Here is a 19,046-nt window from a genome sequence, read left to right as displayed (position 1 = left end):
TATAATTAGTCACGTTTTACTTTATATTTACAGCATTTTTAAAATTTTAAATCAGGGAACGCCGGGCGTATGGGCGTATTAGGACGCTACGCTACTGGCTACTATACAATGGAAGAGAAGAGAATCTTAACTGAAATTCAGCACCACTAGCAGACGGCGGCGCCATCGTGAAGTCAAAGATGTTTGCAGTACCGTCTGTATCTCGTTAACTCTTGTATTATGGAGAAGGAGTGGTTCAATGTAGTTAGATTGTTTTGTAAAATGACCATTTAAAATTACGTCCACGCATTTAAATATAAAAAAGTTCAGGAAAGTAGTCTTAATCATTTCTTCTTTCCCGCCCGATTCCAGGACATTTGTGCATCCTGAAGAAACTATTCGGAACACCGAGACAAAATGATACCATTCCGGGATTGTCCCTGAAAATTCGGAACGCCTAGGGTCCCTAGGGATGATGTGGCTATCAAAATCCACTCTGCCACCACATGAAAGGTCACACATTTATTAAATTAAGTCTATCTACGAACTTCTAACTTTTCTACATAAAATGAGCAGAAAATGCTTTTGAAAAAGCTAATCCCAGCTTATCTTTAAAAAAGAATCACAATGTTAGAATTAGTCTTTTCCACCTTGCTACAAAATTGATAATATCATCATCGGTGTTATTTTATATTATATATTATGTATGTACACTTGACAGTAGAGGGTCCATTAGTCGAGGATCTCCCGTTGAATTGCAAGGACATTAATTCAACCTCCTTAATGTTAAACACATCCTCTCGGGTGTTGAAGATGAAACTGGCAGTGTAGCCAAGATAACCAACAATTTGTGCATATTTGAGTACAAGAGCTTGTCACAATTTTCTACTGCCTACAATGCAGACCCTGGACATGTCTCTTCAATTAATGATTGCCACATTTTCCATTCAGATTTGAAAATGTAAAAAATATCAACCAGGCCATCTAACATTTTGACTCAGTGTTCTAATGAATGAGGAATAGATATTTCATATTGGAATAAGTTGTTGGAATTTTTCAATGTGTTAACTGTGTTGAGGGAAACTTTGGTTCATTTCTACTACAAAATGATCCAAAAATGGACAACAGTAAAGTTTCTACTATTAGTGTAAACGATTTCACAAGTCACCCTACTGAGTATTAATACTTTCCTGTTCATCTTGTTTCAAACAACTTGAGAACGTTACAGAACTTCCCCAGCTATCTTGCACTGCATTTTTTACAACCAAATTACTTTGAGAAGAATGATTTATTTGCACTATTTTACTTCGCCTTTTGTGCCACTTTTAGCTAATTTCCGAAGAGCGGGATGAGTGATGACATGATGAAATTGATGAATAGGCACCCACAAACGCCCATGCCCATTCCGGGTTTCCAACCCGGGACCCACGATGTGCTAACCACGGGGGGCTGCTCCTTTGAGAAGACTCGAGGGAAAAAATTATAACTGATTTGACAGACTCAATATCACAGAAATTCCACAGGAATAGGCAATAGCCAGGGTTAAAATATGTGCTGAACAATCTACAAAAATTGCTTTTGGACACTCCTCTGAAATTATCTATGTCTCACCCCCTTAATCCTACCACTAATTAGGGCCTCCCCGATTGCGCGGTGGTAACGTCGTCGCCTTGTAATCAATGGGCCCCGGGTTTGATACCCAGGGAAGGCACATAGTGGTTCGGATCCCACTTTAAACTGTAGGTCCAGTCCTGATTAGCCGTACTGTGCATAAGTGGACTTAAACAGCAAATGAATCAATCATTCAATCTACCACCGATTACATCAGCACCATCATATTATTCACCAACTATTTTTTTTCTAAATCCCCACCCACTCAACCCAAAGAGAGTAGAAGTTCTAATAGCTGAAGCTAACCCAGATGCAGTTACAATCTCCAATAGGGACAAGTTTCCCATTCCGGTCTAGTGTTTGGAAAATGGTTTATCGACTTTCGGGATTATCAAACAGTTGGGAAATTTCAAATTATCAACAATTTAGAACCTGAGGAATAGTTAAATCTTGAATGGTAATAATCCATATCGGGAACTTCTAATGAAATTATAATATTCGCCCTATAAGTTCACAAGCAGCTGCTTCGGGCAGAAATTACATGTGGCATTATATAATTTGTGAAATGTTAGGCGTTTTGCGGGTATTTTCCACAGAAATTCCGAAACTATCAGGAAATTTCAGACATTTGCTTTGCAGTCCCATCTGGTGTGTTGAATTAAATTCTTTCCCATCCGTATCCCGTTCTACCGTGCGTTCATTTCGATCTGCAGCCGAGAGATCGGGAGAAGCGTGGCGGGCGGCGCTGACGGAGATGCCGACATTTGCGGCCTGTAATGCCCGCTTATTTTTATAGACACATGCAGACATTTATATAAATATTGCAAAACGATCACTAACCTGTGTTATAACACGCAAAAGTTCTTCTGTAATTCATCCAAGTTCTGCTCTTATATACACAAATAAATACACTATAGAAACGATGTTAAGAGCCACAGATAATAAAGCATTTTAATCATAGTTTTGACCAGTAACGTCCTGTTTAAGTTTATATCCTTGAAAGAGTTTTGTGGCCATGGGAATCGTTTGGAGGTTTCGAATGTTCAACACTGTATCAGGATTACACTGCAGACGAAACCGATAAAAGTGAATGGTTTTCGTGAGCTTCCTTGCAATCCGAAATATCCGAGCTCGAGTTTTTTGTTCCTTCGCGACTAGATGAAGACAGAGTTGTAAATATAGTGGCGAGCAATGTAAACCAAGAGCGTGTTAATTTCGTACTGTGCGCAAGAGTGTTATTCTTGGTTACTTGCAGTTACTTGTTTGTGTTGTTGTAGTGTGTATGTGTGACGTGTCAGTGAGACGATTGGAATGCCAGCCGCAAGATTCACGTTAGAACAAAGATTTACCTACGTGAAAACAAACTCGTGTCGAGACGTGTGTAGGTAATTTGTACAGAAATTCCCATGCGTTTCAACTCCACACAGAGATACGGTTAGACATCTTGTCCTTAAATTACGAGAAACTGTATCGTTAAATTTTAAAACACCTAAGCAAAAACGACGGATTCTAACCGAAGCAAAACTCGATGATATTGGTGCAGCGTTAGAACGTTCTCCAAACAAACCTCTACGCCGTGTTTCACAAGAGGTGGGCGTGTCAAAATCATCGGCACATACAGTCACTAAGCTACTAAAATTAAAACCATACTCTTATAACACAGGTTAGTGCTCGTTTTGCAATATTTATATAAATGTCTGCATATGTCCATAAAAATAAGCGGGCATTTCAGGCCGCAAATGTCGGCATCTCCGTCAGTGCCGCCCGCCACGCTTCTCCCGATCTCTCGGCTGCAGATCGAAATGGACGCACAGTATATGCTTGTAGTTTATAAGAACAAAATAAGTCTGAAGAATTTTTTAGGAACAAGTCTCTGCGCATAGCACATAGAACAGGTAATCTGGTAATTTTACAGAACCTAAAAGGGGGGGGTTGGACCCGTTGAACCCCCCCTAAATACGCCCATCTCTCTGGGATATGAAGATTGATTTTTACCTCTCCCACGAATGAGTTCACATCTTTGGCACAGTATTCTTCTTTGTGTCCTGCAAAGTTACACATAGAAGTGTTCGTGTTCATTGAGAAAATATTTTTCTATTAAAAATTGAATTAGAGCAAAACATTAATAAAAATAAATAAGCATACGAACAGGAATTAGCATTTGAGCGAAATTCACCTGAGAAGTCATCTCTACATTCCACAAGGGATTCAGGTGTTCTGATCCAACTATCAGCCAGCTCCTTCACTCTGTCTACTAGGGTTACGAGATCACTAAAGGAAAAAATAGGACATAATATCCCAAAGTGTAGGACACAAAACATTCACAATAAATAATACATATTTCCAGAGCATGTTAGAAAATAATTTAAAATTTACAATTTTCAGCTTTTTTAAAAAAATATTCCTTAATGAATTCTTAAATGCAATATTTCCAAACTTGTAATCAATACTACACACTACTCTTCTTAATCAAGGATTATAGACTATATTATCTTTGTCTTAGTTCTTACTACTTGTTTTAAATCATTCTTCTCAGAAGAGCCATTTTTCATAAAAAAAATCAGGTTTTTTAGTCAAAATATATTTATGAGAGACTAAACAAAACAGCCAAACTCTGTGAAATTATACTGTACCCCAGTACCAAACTTTTTGAAAAAAAAAAAATTATCTGTGACACTGTTGTGCTGATGGTAATGAAAGTAATCTCTCATTGTTACCTGGAACGGGGCAGCCGAGAGATACTTATACTTATGTACGAACCTCACACCAGCTTTCATGACGTCACAGGATTAGTCAAGTATAGTTAATTTACAACATTTAACAAAGTGCATTGTACGAGTATAATATTTAGTTTTCTGAGTGAATAGTCCTCTCTTATTCGTTCAGAACGTTGCTTTCACCTGAAGAACGTTTCAAATGTTATTGACATTGGAAAATACATAAATAATATTGATGAAAGTAAAATCCAATCTTTACCGTTCTGCATAAAGTACCTTTATTTTTCAAATTACCAATGGAAAAGAAGCGATATAGATAAAATTTCATCCTACATTTGGAACTTACTGTAAGTTCGTAAAGAATTATCGTCGTTAGTATATAATTGCTTTAAATTGCTGTGGAATGAGAACTTACTGTCCAAGTTATGAATGCAAGATAATTTTGTAAACTTTTACGTACAGATGGTTCAGGAAAGAACTAGTAAGATTAGAATTTCGTATTAAATAAGATTTCCAACTTTGGGAACTGAATTCCCGTGTCTACTTTGATAAATGTTTAATTTTCTAGAAATCTGGTAAATATTTGGATGCCCAAGTTCCCGTGGTTTGGTTGTAGGTTACATTTTTTTAAAGATCATTTTTTGCATCAAAATCTTAACATGCAAACAAAGAGAGAGAGTGTAAAAATGGAAATGCAACACACGTCTAGCCTAACCTATTCGCAATACCTAAATGCTAAGAATACCAATCTTATATAACAGTAATTCAAGCCTATGAAAAGGGATTTTCGATCACACGGAAAATGAAACTCGTTGAGAATATTAATGCAACATGCAAGCAACTTAACTTTAATTAAGTAGCCAAAAGCAAAAAGAAAGATAATAATATAAACCTCATGTTCTATCAGAAGATTATAGTTAAAAGAATATATTTTAAAGTCCTTATAATTATATTCCTTCTTGGTAAGCATGCCAGATAATGGTAAAAAGCAAGAGACAAGTTAGCCAAGTTATTTTTCAGGATAAGGCGTAAGTTTTAATATATATCAGCGTGTTTCATTCATCCCTAATAACGACAATTTACTTCTAACTGTACCTGGACATGTACTGAAATCGTGTCATGCAAATATTCGCTGACATGTAAGTTGATAATTTTTGTGCTTGTGATATTTAGATAATATATCTCTCTCCTACTTTTCCACAGAGCATAAATGTAAATCAATCAAATGTGTTACATGAAATCACAATGACTGACTATGCAAATGTAATAATCGTTATTATAGTAAATTTTCAATTTAGCAACTTGTCTACAATTTGTCTACATTTCCAAATACCTTAAATGCTGGAGACACAAGTACACGTTTTTTATAAAATTAGTTTGTTAACTACATCGCAATAATCAAAAAGATCTTCCTGTTTTTGACAGAAATAATCGAGAAAGCGAAAATATAACATTCATTACTGAGTACAAAGGTACAAAGTTATCCACAATGTATTTGTGAAATATGCTAATAAAATTGAATAAAGTCATAAAATTATATTGATGTACATTGTATTTTTGTCACGTCATGTATATCAAGCACATAATTCTTGTAAACTGGAACATAGCCTGAAGAAGTAAGTGAATATCCTTTACTGTGACTGGAAAGAAAATGTGTTAAAGACGTGACTATTGCACTTTAAACTGCACAATTTTAGACAACGTATGAGCAATAAAACGGACATATAAATAACAATCAACATTATTTCGTGTCAAATAAAGTAATATAATAGTTACAAAGTCGGAATTCGCGTAATTAATATTACCATTCAGCTATGTTCACAAATTCCTAAATGTCGTACATATCGCACTGATTGAACACAGACTTTTTTTTAATAACATCTAATTACATGTTGTACTACATACAAACGCATAAATTTATTTGCTACTGATCAGGAGACAAATATGTTTAGTTTGCGATAACAATTATTGCTCTTACTCTGAAATGAATATATTTACAGGATTTATTTTATTTACATTTTACTTGGGATTACCGCTAAGCAGTTTTCCCATATCTATATATGTACTGTACATAAACTTACATTTTTTAGTACATTATTATTAAAAGATACTATGAACAATTTTTTTTATATTAAATAGTTAAGCCACATTTTCTAAAAAAAGATAACAATATATATCCAACTGTAAGGTTAGGTTCACAAATCAAAGATTCCAAACACTGAGGAAAATTAATTTCACAGTTTACAAGAGTTTTATAGAATGTCTCTCTTTCTTGTGTGTATCTACGTATTACACTCAAATAGGATATGGTGTATATCTTCCTTGTTGCCACATGTAGCCTACAGTTTGGGTTTTGTAGAATCCGGATCTTTTGTAAATGACTTTTAGTAGTTGTATGTCCTGACCTAATACGATTTAGTAATACTATCACATTCCGTGAACCTTGAACTTTTGTAAACCAAGGCCTCATTCTATTGAAATTAGCTATCCTCTGATAACAGCTGCCTGAATTTTGAAATTCACCTTTGTACCATTCCGTCCAGTTTTCCTTCAACTTTTTCTTCACCCTCGGTAGAAGGTCTGTGTACCAGGTTTTCAGCTCCAGTACAGGTTGAATTACCCTAGCTTGTTTTGCATACAAATCTGCCATATCATTTCCTAAATTTTGACAATGTGCTTTAACCCAGGTTAAATGAATTATCTTTCCCCTGCTCCTTAAATTTTGTAAAGTTTTTACACAGTTTATAATGTATGTAATTTAAATAATAAATCATAATTGGACTGAATTGAATATAATACACTTTTGGAATCCGTTAATATTAATATATTTTTTCTTGCAATTTATATGTATAAATTAGTGCTTGGTAAATTGCATAAGCTTCAGCTGTAAAATGTAAAAATGGAAAAATCTTCCGGTAAATGTATCATAATTGATTCCTTCTTCTGTACATCATAAACAGCACATCCTACATTTTGACTACTTTTTGAACCGTCTGTGTATATATAAAGTAATAATCTTTCCGTCTTTCCATGTAATCATATTTTGTATATTGTTCAGGAAAATAAATATCTCTATATTCACAAACAGGAAAATCTAGAGTATATATTTACAGGAACTCTTTATCGGACAATTCTTCTTCTTCTTTTTAACTGTCCCTGTCAGCATTATCTTGTCGACTTTGGATATCGTTTGTATTTGTTTTAATGTTTTTTTTTAAGATTGATAGTTAGTCTCTCAAATTAATCAGAATCACAAACGTAAAACGATTAGCTATTATGAATAATTCACTTTTTTTTTGTCCTTTTGCTGTTTCTTATTTTTTTAAATATATGTATAGAAAAATCACTTTATATTTCGAGTCTACATTTCCGAGCATATGCTTACCTCATCCATATTAATGAAGGGGATAAATCTGTGATTTGTTGATCTGAAAAAATTGGACATTCTAGAAATAAATGTTGAGCATCAGGGTTATTATTGCCACATTTACAATTTTCTTGAGTTTTAATATTTATTTTTGGTAAATGTGCTGGTGTACGTACATGTCCTGTTCTTATTATTTTATTAAAAACTATAACTTGCCGTAGGATTGTGTATGAATTGAACCAAGGGACCTTTAAATCCATCTATATGTATTGCCCACAAACTTAAATTGATCCTTGCACCATTCGTTCCATTGTTCCATAATTTTGATTTTCACTCGTGGTAATAAATCCGTATACATTAATCTATTGAAACTTATGAGTTGTAAATCTCTGGCCTGTTTAGCATATATGTCCACTCGATCATTTCCTACATTAATATTATGTGCTTTAACATAACTGACAAATCTCTCATTCAAATACATATATTTCGCCAAAACACACGACTAATCTTTTGACGTCATCAGTCCTTTGACGTCATTAGGTTGCGGCCCGTATACGGAGTATACACGAAGTATACGCATCTTGGAGGCCCCGCCTGGAATGGCAAACGAATATTCAGCAATTACTGAACTTGAAATGGTTCCAGAAGTTTCTCCTAGGATGGTTTTTATCTTAATATCTTGTTCTCTATACCCCTTGCTTTACAATCAAAATATTGCCTCATCAGTATAAACGACAAGGCAAGAAATTTCAGTCAGGCACTGAACAGTGACATCATCAGAATATGACCCCAAAACTTTGCTCATTAATTGCTTCCGTTTTTGTTCTTTTTGGGCAATGACTTAATCAAAATAAATTTACTTTTGAGTTTGGGAGTGCAGTCCATAAACTGGCAACTTGCATGATTTCTCCTTGTTTGGCTGAAACACGCATTCTCCTAATTAATATTATGCTACACTCAAAATGTAGAACACTTATGATATTTTTCAAATTTCACATAAGGCTAAAATGTAGGACATGTCCGAGAAAAACCGGACGTCTGGTAACCTTATCTACACGACTTTTGTTGTGATCCAACATATGTGCGTTGCAGATCTCTATTTCTCCTGCATCGCCATATTTGTTTCTTGTCGACCTCACATACCCATTCTGTATTCCCTTAATAGCCCAGTCAATCAAGGACTTTCAGAAATCAAATTGGGTTGCATATGAATTGTATTTGTCTTTGAAATGTTATTAAATATAAATTTATAAATATAAAAAATCGTATATTAAGGCTTCAGTTCGTCTAAAGTCTTCTAACAAACATCTCGTAACCTTACAAGATATGAATTACTATTGTTTAGTTCGAGAATTATTAAGACTTTCAATTTTTTATTTTTTAAAAATAGATTTAATAATATATGTTTGAAGTTTGCACTATTATCCAATATGGCGGACTCTTTTCAAGATGGCGGCCGTGAGAACGCAGATGGAAATCGGCGATTTGACTGAAGATATCTTAAGTGGTACAACTATTAATTCTTCCAAGTCTCTTGCTCTTACAAAAAGTCAATGATTCCGGTCTTAACCGCCGGAGTATGATAAAGAGACACTTTTTTAGTACTATCCTCCATTGGGAGACACATTTTATGGAGTACCCTTCCTTAAAATACATTAAAACTTATGTCGTTTTATATCTTATAAAATAGGCTACAAGTTTTATTCGAAACAATTTCTTGTAATTTAATTTGTTCAAAGTTACAAGGCAAAAACTTTAGAAAGTAATACAAAAATTTCATTTTTTGAAGATTATTTTTTAATTTACGACAAAACCACCAAAATTATCGAACAATTGAACATAATCATTTTTTTAGCACATCTAATGAGAATTAAGACTAAAAAAAATCACCTGCCTACGACTATTGGTTACGGAGACATAGATCAATAACTGAGAGTCTACGAAATTGATGTTTGGGGGGGGGGCGCTGGAGGGAAGCACCGCGAAGAGGGGCGGGGACTTTTGGGATTTTGCACTACTAGTAGTGTTTTAACAACTGACCAAAATTCAGCTTTTGCGGAATTATTCCCGACATGAAACTTATATTGACATTGACTGGGCTATAACTCGGTTATGGGCGTTATACATATACCTGTAACTCCCTATTACTGGTTCATTTTTTTCGTAGAAAAGTAGAAAATAAGCGGCGACTGGATGCCAAAACTTGGGGGTGAAGGGGCAAGATAGTTTACTTTCTCTTGGTAGGCAAGGAGTCCATAGTGCGGGGTAAAAAGTGGCAAATTATGGAGGGGGCAATTGCTCCCACATGCCGGAACTGCTTCCAAAGAGTGACCAAATATTGCACAATGACTCAAAGATTGCTAATAATATATTGATTTTCATTATCTACTAATTTACGTTATCTGCATTTCACGATGAATGGATTATCATACATTTGTAAACATTCTCGTTGAATATAGCAACAGCCATGTTTTGCTGTTTTATCATTGTTATTCTGATCCTGGTGCCGCCCTGCCTGTCAAAAGGGAATCTCTGGGGTGAACGAATAGAAACAAGCCTCTGTGCAAGTGGTGACTCGAGAGGGCTCGACCAATGAAGCCGTGAGAGGCGATGTCGGTGCATGGAGGGGAAACGTGGCTGCAGCTATCACCCGTTTACAGCAGCGTGCACTGCTTTGTTCCGCCCACTCCCTTTCTCTCGCTTATGCGCGGCCTTCCTCCACAGATTCCTGAAACAATGGGTACAAGAATAGAAAAGAAACTTACAATTTAAAATAAATTTATTTAAAAATCAACAAGCACATTCGATTTAAAAATAAAAATAACAACAACATGATTTTCATGACGAGTATTTCTAATTGGCCCCTCCCTTCTACTAGCTTCAGGAGTAACAGTAACATGAGCACATCATAGATTATTATAAAAAAGACCATTCACCATATTTTATATATTTATTTCATGTGTTCTGAATAGGAACAATGAAGAATAACATTAGATGAGAAATCTTTTTTTGCTTGATAAGAGAGAACCATACGCAGAATGAAGCTAATGTTTCTTCTTCTGACCGTTGCTGTGTTGTTCGAGAGTTATGGTTGCTGAGCAGAAAGTCCTTGCGAAAACCAGATGGGGAGCAATCAGTACTATGAGATTGCACACCCAATACACTAAAGCGTTGGCTGCATCGTTCGGAATTCTGTACTGCGGCTGCGTCAGCCAAAGAAAAGAGCCTCCAATTGTGTACACTTCTACCTGGAAGACAAAGAGATATCAATATTCAATACTCACTAACTGTAGCTAGATTGCTATCACTCATTTCATGTGTCCGAAAAGTGTTCATTTGAATGGAGAAGAATTAAAAGAATTGTATTGGATGAATGCAAAATGAAAGAACACATAAATAAAATAAATATTAGAACTAATCTGTAAATTTAAAATGTATACACACAATGTTATGAAACATGCAACAATGTTTACTTCATATATTGGTTATTTTACGTCTTTACTCTCTATTAGACCATGGGCTTAGAGGTGGATCATTCCTGATGTCTAAAATTAAGCAATCGGGGAGCCTTAAACAAGCTTCGAATCATTAGTAGTGCCTTCGAACCACTTCGCCACACATTTAGTACACAGGTAGTATGTAGATGCCCTAATAATTAGGAACAACCAAAGCACGAATTAAAAGTGAATCAATATTAATCTCCATCAGACATACGTGGGTGCTGCTAGCTAAATATTTGCTGTCATATTTACACAGTGCGCAAACTGAACTTTTTGCTTTGGGGAAATACTAAGAAATTCGTTCTTTTTAGATTTTAGAGCATATGAGCACTTGTCATTGGAGCTGAGCAGATACCGTTGTATCGGTTGAAATTTTTCCACCGATAACATTATTTTTGAGTCGCTAGAACCTAGCCCAAGAGCAACATTCATCCTTTTGAAAAGTTCGTTCACCCTTCCTTGTGGCAGGTTGTAAGGCCAGCACAACAAATTCCATATGTAGGAGTCGTTTTTCAAAGAAATACTGAACCATCCTCCTGGGAAGCAGATGATTGACAAGATCAATGGCATGAGCAAAGTGAAAGGTGCGACCAAACTTTTTGAAGTCATGTCACTACCTGGTAAGATATTGCGTATCCTACAATACTGTTATCTAAACATACTCCATTGATCAAACATTTAGAAAAAAAATATAAGTACATGTATAAATGGCAATATGGCCCTCTTCTAACATTAGAGAGTGTTCATTATCACTACCTTCACAACACTGCACTACACGCTCGGCCTATACCGGAGCCATACCCTTTAATTTCACTGACCCCTTTCAGCATTTTCCTGCGCTCCCTCCAAACTGCATGTAAATAGGAGCTCAGGGCTTTGATGTTTGCATTCGTTACATCACCCCTCTCCTCCCTATATACAGCCTGGATTGTCTGCTCAACACTGTCCCTTGCACTGTCCCCCATTTGCGATGTCTGATGGGTCCTGCTCGCAAACTTGTGGGTTAAGAATGATGGACATTTTCAAAACCAGCATCACTACCATGCTAGGCTGTTTCCAGGCCAGTTGATTTCGGAGTTCTTGGGAAAGACTGGGGAAGGACGCTATGAAATTAGTTTTGTTTCATCTACATTCATGCAAGAATGGAGGTTTGTGGATTCAACTATCTCTTCTTCTTACTCTTCCCTTCTGCCGCGTAAGTCTCTTATGCGACTGTTGGTATCGGCCGATTCTGCAGCGACTTGTTTGTATTGAAAATGACAGAGAATGATGGATAGCACAGCATAAAGAGTCAGCGAAATTAGCATTATTTTAATAACTCTATTTGTATATATTTTACGTCGCTTTTCTCCCTGCCAAGGATAAACAAAACGACAAGAATGAAGCGTTTACACGAAACTGAAGAAGAGACACGAATTGTTTGGTGTAACTGCATCATGTTAAGAAGTCTTGCAATATTTAAAAACCTTCTTTATTTACATCCCCTGGGTCTACAGACAAGTTCACATAAAAAAATTGCCAAATGCCACAAAGACATCTTAGTGTTATAATACTACATGAGAATAATTTGGGAGTTTTTTAATGTCATTAAAGAAATGTGATGAGTTCGTATGACTCAGTAACTAGCCTTTATTATCTTAAAATCGAATTTCACAAGTATCAGTTGTGAAAGCGTCGGCCCCCCCTTTCCCTCGTTTCTATCCGGCCCTCTGGATTACTTTCTGTCTTAATCCCTCAATCTCTCCTTTCACCTCACCCTGGGTGCCAAGCGGGCAGATTATATTTGCGCCGGAATTACGAAAGGGGGGTTTCACATAGAATTTACATTTTTATGTCCATGGTTCGTTTACACATGTACAGAAAGTAAATATACAACTTGTTCAATGGACAGTACCATAGTTCTCTGAATCATAACATTCTAGTAGGATATATTGGATTATTATACGTAGTTATATATATATATATATATACATATTTTACATAGCGTTTCCATGTGTGTCTGCATAGACCAAATTACCAAATCTCTAAATGAATATAATTGCGCACCTATGGCACAACCATCGGCACTTACTTTACCACAGAGTTAGCATAACTATCTCTGTGGGCCTATCCTCAGCTTAAATGATATTCCGTTCATTACAAATGCGTTTCCTTACGCCTTCACTCCTTCCTTTGGGCATCAATTAATCAATACGGAAATATCCACATAATCAAAGCTTTTTCTAAAAGGGGACTTGGGACAGCAACAGGGCCTGGCATAACCAGATGCTACAGTATTATATCCAGTCTAGCCACCAAAAGTGGACTAAACTTGAGGAGACGTTCCTCTTTCGTCGATCAATGGGGAAACACTCTTTTTTTTTGCTAAAGCCCACTGGCTCTTTTTATAGCCGGGGTAAACGTCCGTGGACCCCATACAGCACACCAAGTTTCAGACATATTTCAGAAATATTACAATCTTTCATTTATGTTTCTAACATTCTGGTTTCGCGTTGATGTTACAGAAAGCATCACATGAAGTCCCAGTTTTGTTTCTGAAACATTGCAATGTTATAGTTTCATTGTCTAGTTTCTGCAACGTCTCATTTTTCTTACATCTCTGAGAAATGTTTCAGAGACATTTCCGCAACGTTGGATTCAGTCATCATGCATGCGTGGCGGCCATCCGGGACATTTTCTGCGGCGGCCATGTTGTTACCTTCAACGCTGACCGGGAGACGTGCACATCTTATGAAGAATAATGTTGTTTATTGAGCGGTAAGTTGAATATTATTAATGCAAAAGTGTGTTTAATTGTGTTATACTTATTCACGCTATATATTTAAGCTGCGTTGTGTAACGTGTGTGAAAAAGTGAGTGGAAACAAGGCAGTTCAAGCCAGTGTTTAAAGAAGTATTTTGTTTTGTTTGCTTAATTAAAATATGTGGACGTAAAGAAGCAATGAACTTCTCCACTTCATGAAACTATAATCGCGAGAAATAAGTTGCCTGCGTTGTGTGTAGTGAAAAAGTGAATGGTCGAGACGCAAAGTATTTCCCTGCATGTTTTTACTGTTAAAAATAGCTATATAGTAAAAGATAGCTTTTCCAATATTTCCAGCCATCAATCACCACATGGGTAATTTTTTGTGTTACAAAACTTAATTCCTAATTATATTTCTCTCTTAATCACTTGTTAGGTTACTCACTTATGTTAATCATCTCTCTCTTTCTCTCTCATGTAGTCTTGTATAGATTTGTTTCTCATGAGGCTTGTGATGCCCTCCATATACTATATTCATAATTTTTCGTAATTAGGTAGGTAGAATTATAGATTATTGACAAAAATAAAATAAAAGGTTAAAATGTAATTATGATGCTGCACGATTGCACAAGTTGCAGATGTTGTATTTAACGTGACATGCTAAAAGAAAGATGAAACATGAATTTTTTTTCTGCGGAATGCCGAGGAATTTTCTAAAAAAAAGTAGATAGAAACACTGATTTTTACTAATATTAACGATTTGGATGTTACATAACATATTGAGCATTCAATAAAAATCTTTATGCTAGTTCTGAGCAACTAATATGAAGTAAAAGCAATTTTTCTTGCCAAAATTGCATCTGTTTTACGGAATTCTCCGAGCTTACCTTTATAAAAAAACTAAATGGTGCTGACATGAAGAATGTAAATTCTTGATGTTGCTTTGCAATTCCCTTCAACGCTAAGATGTTTATGACTCCAACAGTTAGTTTTTATGCAGATTTAGCAGTCATTAAGTATTTTATGGCTGATATAAGATTAGTTTCTTTCGCAAGATTGATCATTTTTGGACAAAATTTGGATTTCAAGTTACAATAATTCAAAACTATGAAATAATACAAGTTTAATATAGTAGATTTAGGTCATTTGTGGTTCAATTGTTATTATTAAGTTTCAAGAGGTAAAAAATTTGTAATATTTAGTTGTTTTTATGCTAAAAATCCATACAATCATCATTTCTTCGTAATTAGGTAGGTAGAATTATAGATTATTGACAAAAATAAAATAAAAGGTTAAAATCTAATTATGATATTGCACGATTGCACAAGTTGTAGATGTTATATTTAACTTGGCATGTTAAAAGAAAGATGAAACATGTAATTTTTTTGTGCGGAATGCGAAGGAATTTTCTAAAAAATTAGATGGAAACACTGATTTTTACTAATATTAACGACTTAGATGTTACATAACATATTGAGCATTCACAAAAATCTTTATGCTAGTTCTGAGCAAATAATATGAAGTAAAAGCAATTTTTCTTGCCAAAATTGCATCTGTTTTGCGGAATTCTCCGAGCTTACCTTTATAAAAAAACTGAATGGTGCTGACATGAAGAATGTAAATTCTTGATGTTGCTTTGCAATTCTCTTCAACGCTAAGATGTTTATGACTCCAACAGTTAGTTTTTATGCAGATTTAGCAGTAATTAAGTATTTTATGGCTGATTTAAGATTAGTTTCTTTCGCAAGATTGATCATTTTTGGACAAAATTTGGATTTCAAGTTACAATAATTCAAAACTATGAAACAATACAAGTTTAATATAGTAGATTTAGGTCATTTGTGGTTCAATTGTTATTATTAAGTTTCAAGAGGTAAAAAATTTGTAATATTTAGTTGTTTTTATGCTAAAAATCCATACAATCATCATTTCTTCGTAATTAGGTAGGTAGTATTATGGATTATTGACAAAAATAAAATAAAAGGTTAAAATCTAATTATGATACTGCACGATTGCACAAGTTGCAGATGTTATATCTAACATGGCATGTTAAAAGAAGGATGAAACATATAATTTTTTCTGCAGAATACCGAGGAATTTTCTAAAAAAGTAGATGGAAACACTGATTTTCACTAATATTAACGACTTAGATGTTACATAACATATTGAGCATTCACAAAAATCTTTATGCTAGTTCTGAGCAAATGATATGAAGTAAAAGCAATTTTTTTGCCAAAATTGCATCTGTTTTACGGCATTCTCCAAGGTTACTTTTATAAAAAAAAAACTGAATGGTTCTGACATGAAGAATGTAAATTCTTCATGTTGCTTTGCAATTTTCTTCAAGGCTAAGATGTTTATTTTACTTGTGCAAAATATTGTTTTTGTAAATGAATACTCTGACCAGAATTTATATTATGACATTATTTCCTTTCAGGAAAAAATGAATGTTACTGCACTCCAACAAGAGGTTATAGCGGAGAACCTGCAATGAAATACTTCTGAACAGAACAGAAGCAATTGTATTTTGACAAATTTAGACAAATAAAGAATATATTTTATGAAAAAATATTATTTTTATAATAATTTTTCTTTGAAGTGATGCATGTCCAATTTTTAGAGTTCAATGGTGACATGGATAGTGTCTGATCACTCGCTGGTGTAAAAAAAGAATTCTCAAAGTATGCTTATTTATATTTATTTGGTTCTTTGAATTGATGTTGTAAGTCCACTTAATGCACAAATAGGCTAATCGGGACTGGACCTACAATTCAAAATGGGACCCGCATCACTGCAATGTGCCTCTACCAGAGTTTCGAACCAGAAATCCCTTCATTACAAGGAGCTTAATTCAATTTCTCAGTGTATTTTGAAACTGATCGACCCATCCTAATCACCATAACAACGTTGAATACTCAAACATGGGTGAAATATAAATGATTAAAAAATAATAGAAATGAGAACATATAATTATAATATATCTTTGAAGTAATAATTCAATGGAAATTGGTCACAAGTAACATTAAGAGAATTAATTTTTCTAACTAGTAACCACAACCTCTGATACACACTGCACATTTAATATTATAGAGAATGTCAAAACTTTTCATTGATTTATAAATTTTTAGTTATTATTCAATTATATTATTCGTATTGTTACTGCCTAAAAATTGCTAAAGTTTAGCTTGTCTCCACTTTGCACTTGTTACTTGATATTTATTACCCAGTTTTGGTTACTGGTTCATTTACTGAATTTATTTTGTGGTCAAAGTGTATCTACCGTAACGCAACTCCCGTACGATACGCTACATTTCTCCAATTATGTAAGTATATAGGATATTATTACATTCATTTTGAATTTTTATTTGAGATACGTAAAAGGTGAGAATGTCACATAGTAGATTTTTAGTATCCGAAAGTTATATTTGAAGACATGTGCTCAATTTGTGATGTTTGAAATTAATTTGGAATATTACTGTGTAAATCTGAAAGTTCGAACGCCATATAGGTTGAAAACCATACATGTGGAACATGTATTCTCTCCAGGAAAAATGTTTTCATTCATACAGAGACATTAGAGTAGAATTTTCAGATGACCGTGCCTCATAGAATCATGAATGAATTTCATACAACATTAAATGCTTCCAGCCTCTCATCTATTAGTAGAGGGGACGGGAGCATTATGCTGATCACAACACTCAAATCCCACCTTCTTTGTGACAGGGTGCAACAAACCACGAAGAGCTTATTATTGCATGTAAAACTTTACACAGATTTGAAGGTAGTAGTTTAGGATTTGGTGGCGAATACGAGTATTTTTGTTTTTTTAGTTGTAACTGTTGTATGGTGTGAATGAATGTGTATTTCGTAGTTTTATGCACTTTTTCCTCCCTCGAGAATAATTGTAGCAATTGAGATACGTGGTCATTTGAGGAGAGGTAAAATAAATATAATTAAATATCATTCCTAATTAGGTATGAAACATTGCTAATTTTATTTTCAGGAAATGATTTACAAATAAATATTGAAATAAAGGGGCTTAACCCCAATAGGCCCCCTTAAATATTTCATTCGTGAATACAGTACTGATTCCTTTCAATATAACCGTAATGTAAAATTATATCACTGCAATGTAACTGAAATATCACAAAACCTTACGGAAATGTATCTGTAATGTTACACTGACATGTTTCTGCAATGTTGCATTGACACGTTTCTGTAATGTTGCACTGACATGTTTCTGTAACATTACGAATGTTATGTTAGATTCGCGGACATTTTTACATTGCTGAAACATACCTGAAACATCACAGTAATGTTTCGCAATGTTGCTGCAATGTTACAATGTTTCACGAGTTACGTATCCGTAACATATCTGAAACTATGTTGTGCTGTATGGGACGTGAACCCCATAGCGTTGGAAAATTCCACTGCCAACGGTCTTTTGAAAGACAGCTAGCTCCCCCAACCGGGGAGGTAAAAAACAGGGGAATTTAACATTCCAGCAAAGCACAACCCAATAAACATATACACTTACATGCAATAATAACATAAAAGTACACTCATGGAAACATATTACTTAACCCTACACCTTGTAGCTGGCCAGCAATTAATTAACATATTACCAAAACCAGTAATGGTCAATCCGACCGTTACACAGGTTCATTATCATCACTATAATTAGTAGTGGTATTACTGACGATGACTAGAGCAAGCATTAGAATAATTGTTATCTACGAGTATATAATGAATCAGTTATTTTGTCATACCTTTTGCGAAGCATTGGCTTTTTCATTGCCAATTCTGACTGTTCATCTTTCATACATTATTATTGCATTTTGATAAAGTTATAGGTCTCGAAACCTCGTTGTACAAGAAAATTGACTGTTTTTATGGGAGTAGAAAGATTACTTACTTCATAAACAAGTTTACATTTGTGAAATATTTGTAACAATTGTACTATTTTTTTTAGGGAGGGGAGCGAAAATATACCTCTATCACCAGGGTACTGGAGTCTTGTGGGGGAGAAACCCTTGCATCCTTCGTTAACCTTGTATTTACATGTTAATATCTTGCTAAGGGAGCGAGTTAAGATGATATAGGGAAGAGAATGATGGAAATGAAAGACAC

At 34.8% G+C, this 19,046-nt stretch overlaps 1 protein-coding gene across 2 annotated transcripts in view; it reads right to left on the bottom strand.

Moving 5' to 3' along the window:
* Positions 1-10,435: 10,435 nt before the first annotated feature.
* The window catches only part of LOC145991492 (transmembrane 6 superfamily member 1-like), a 76,635-nt gene continuing 68,024 nt past the window's right edge, over positions 10,436-19,046 (bottom strand). For both annotated transcript variants that reach the window (XM_083127508.1, XM_083127509.1), the window contains exon 6: positions 10,436-10,922. In XM_083127508.1, coding sequence (XP_082983634.1) covers positions 10,719-10,922 — 204 coding nt within the window. In that variant the 3' untranslated portion in view covers positions 10,436-10,718. The remainder of the gene's footprint in view (positions 10,923-19,046) is intronic.

Source organism: Lepisma saccharinum, chromosome 8 (assembly GCF_977018435.1).
Source record: "Lepisma saccharinum chromosome 8, izLepSacc3.1, whole genome shotgun sequence".
In the NCBI taxonomy this organism is placed as follows: domain Eukaryota; kingdom Metazoa; phylum Arthropoda; class Insecta; order Zygentoma; family Lepismatidae; genus Lepisma; species Lepisma saccharinum.
Note: the sequence above shows the minus strand (reverse complement) of the source record. Positions and strands in the feature narration are given on the sequence as shown.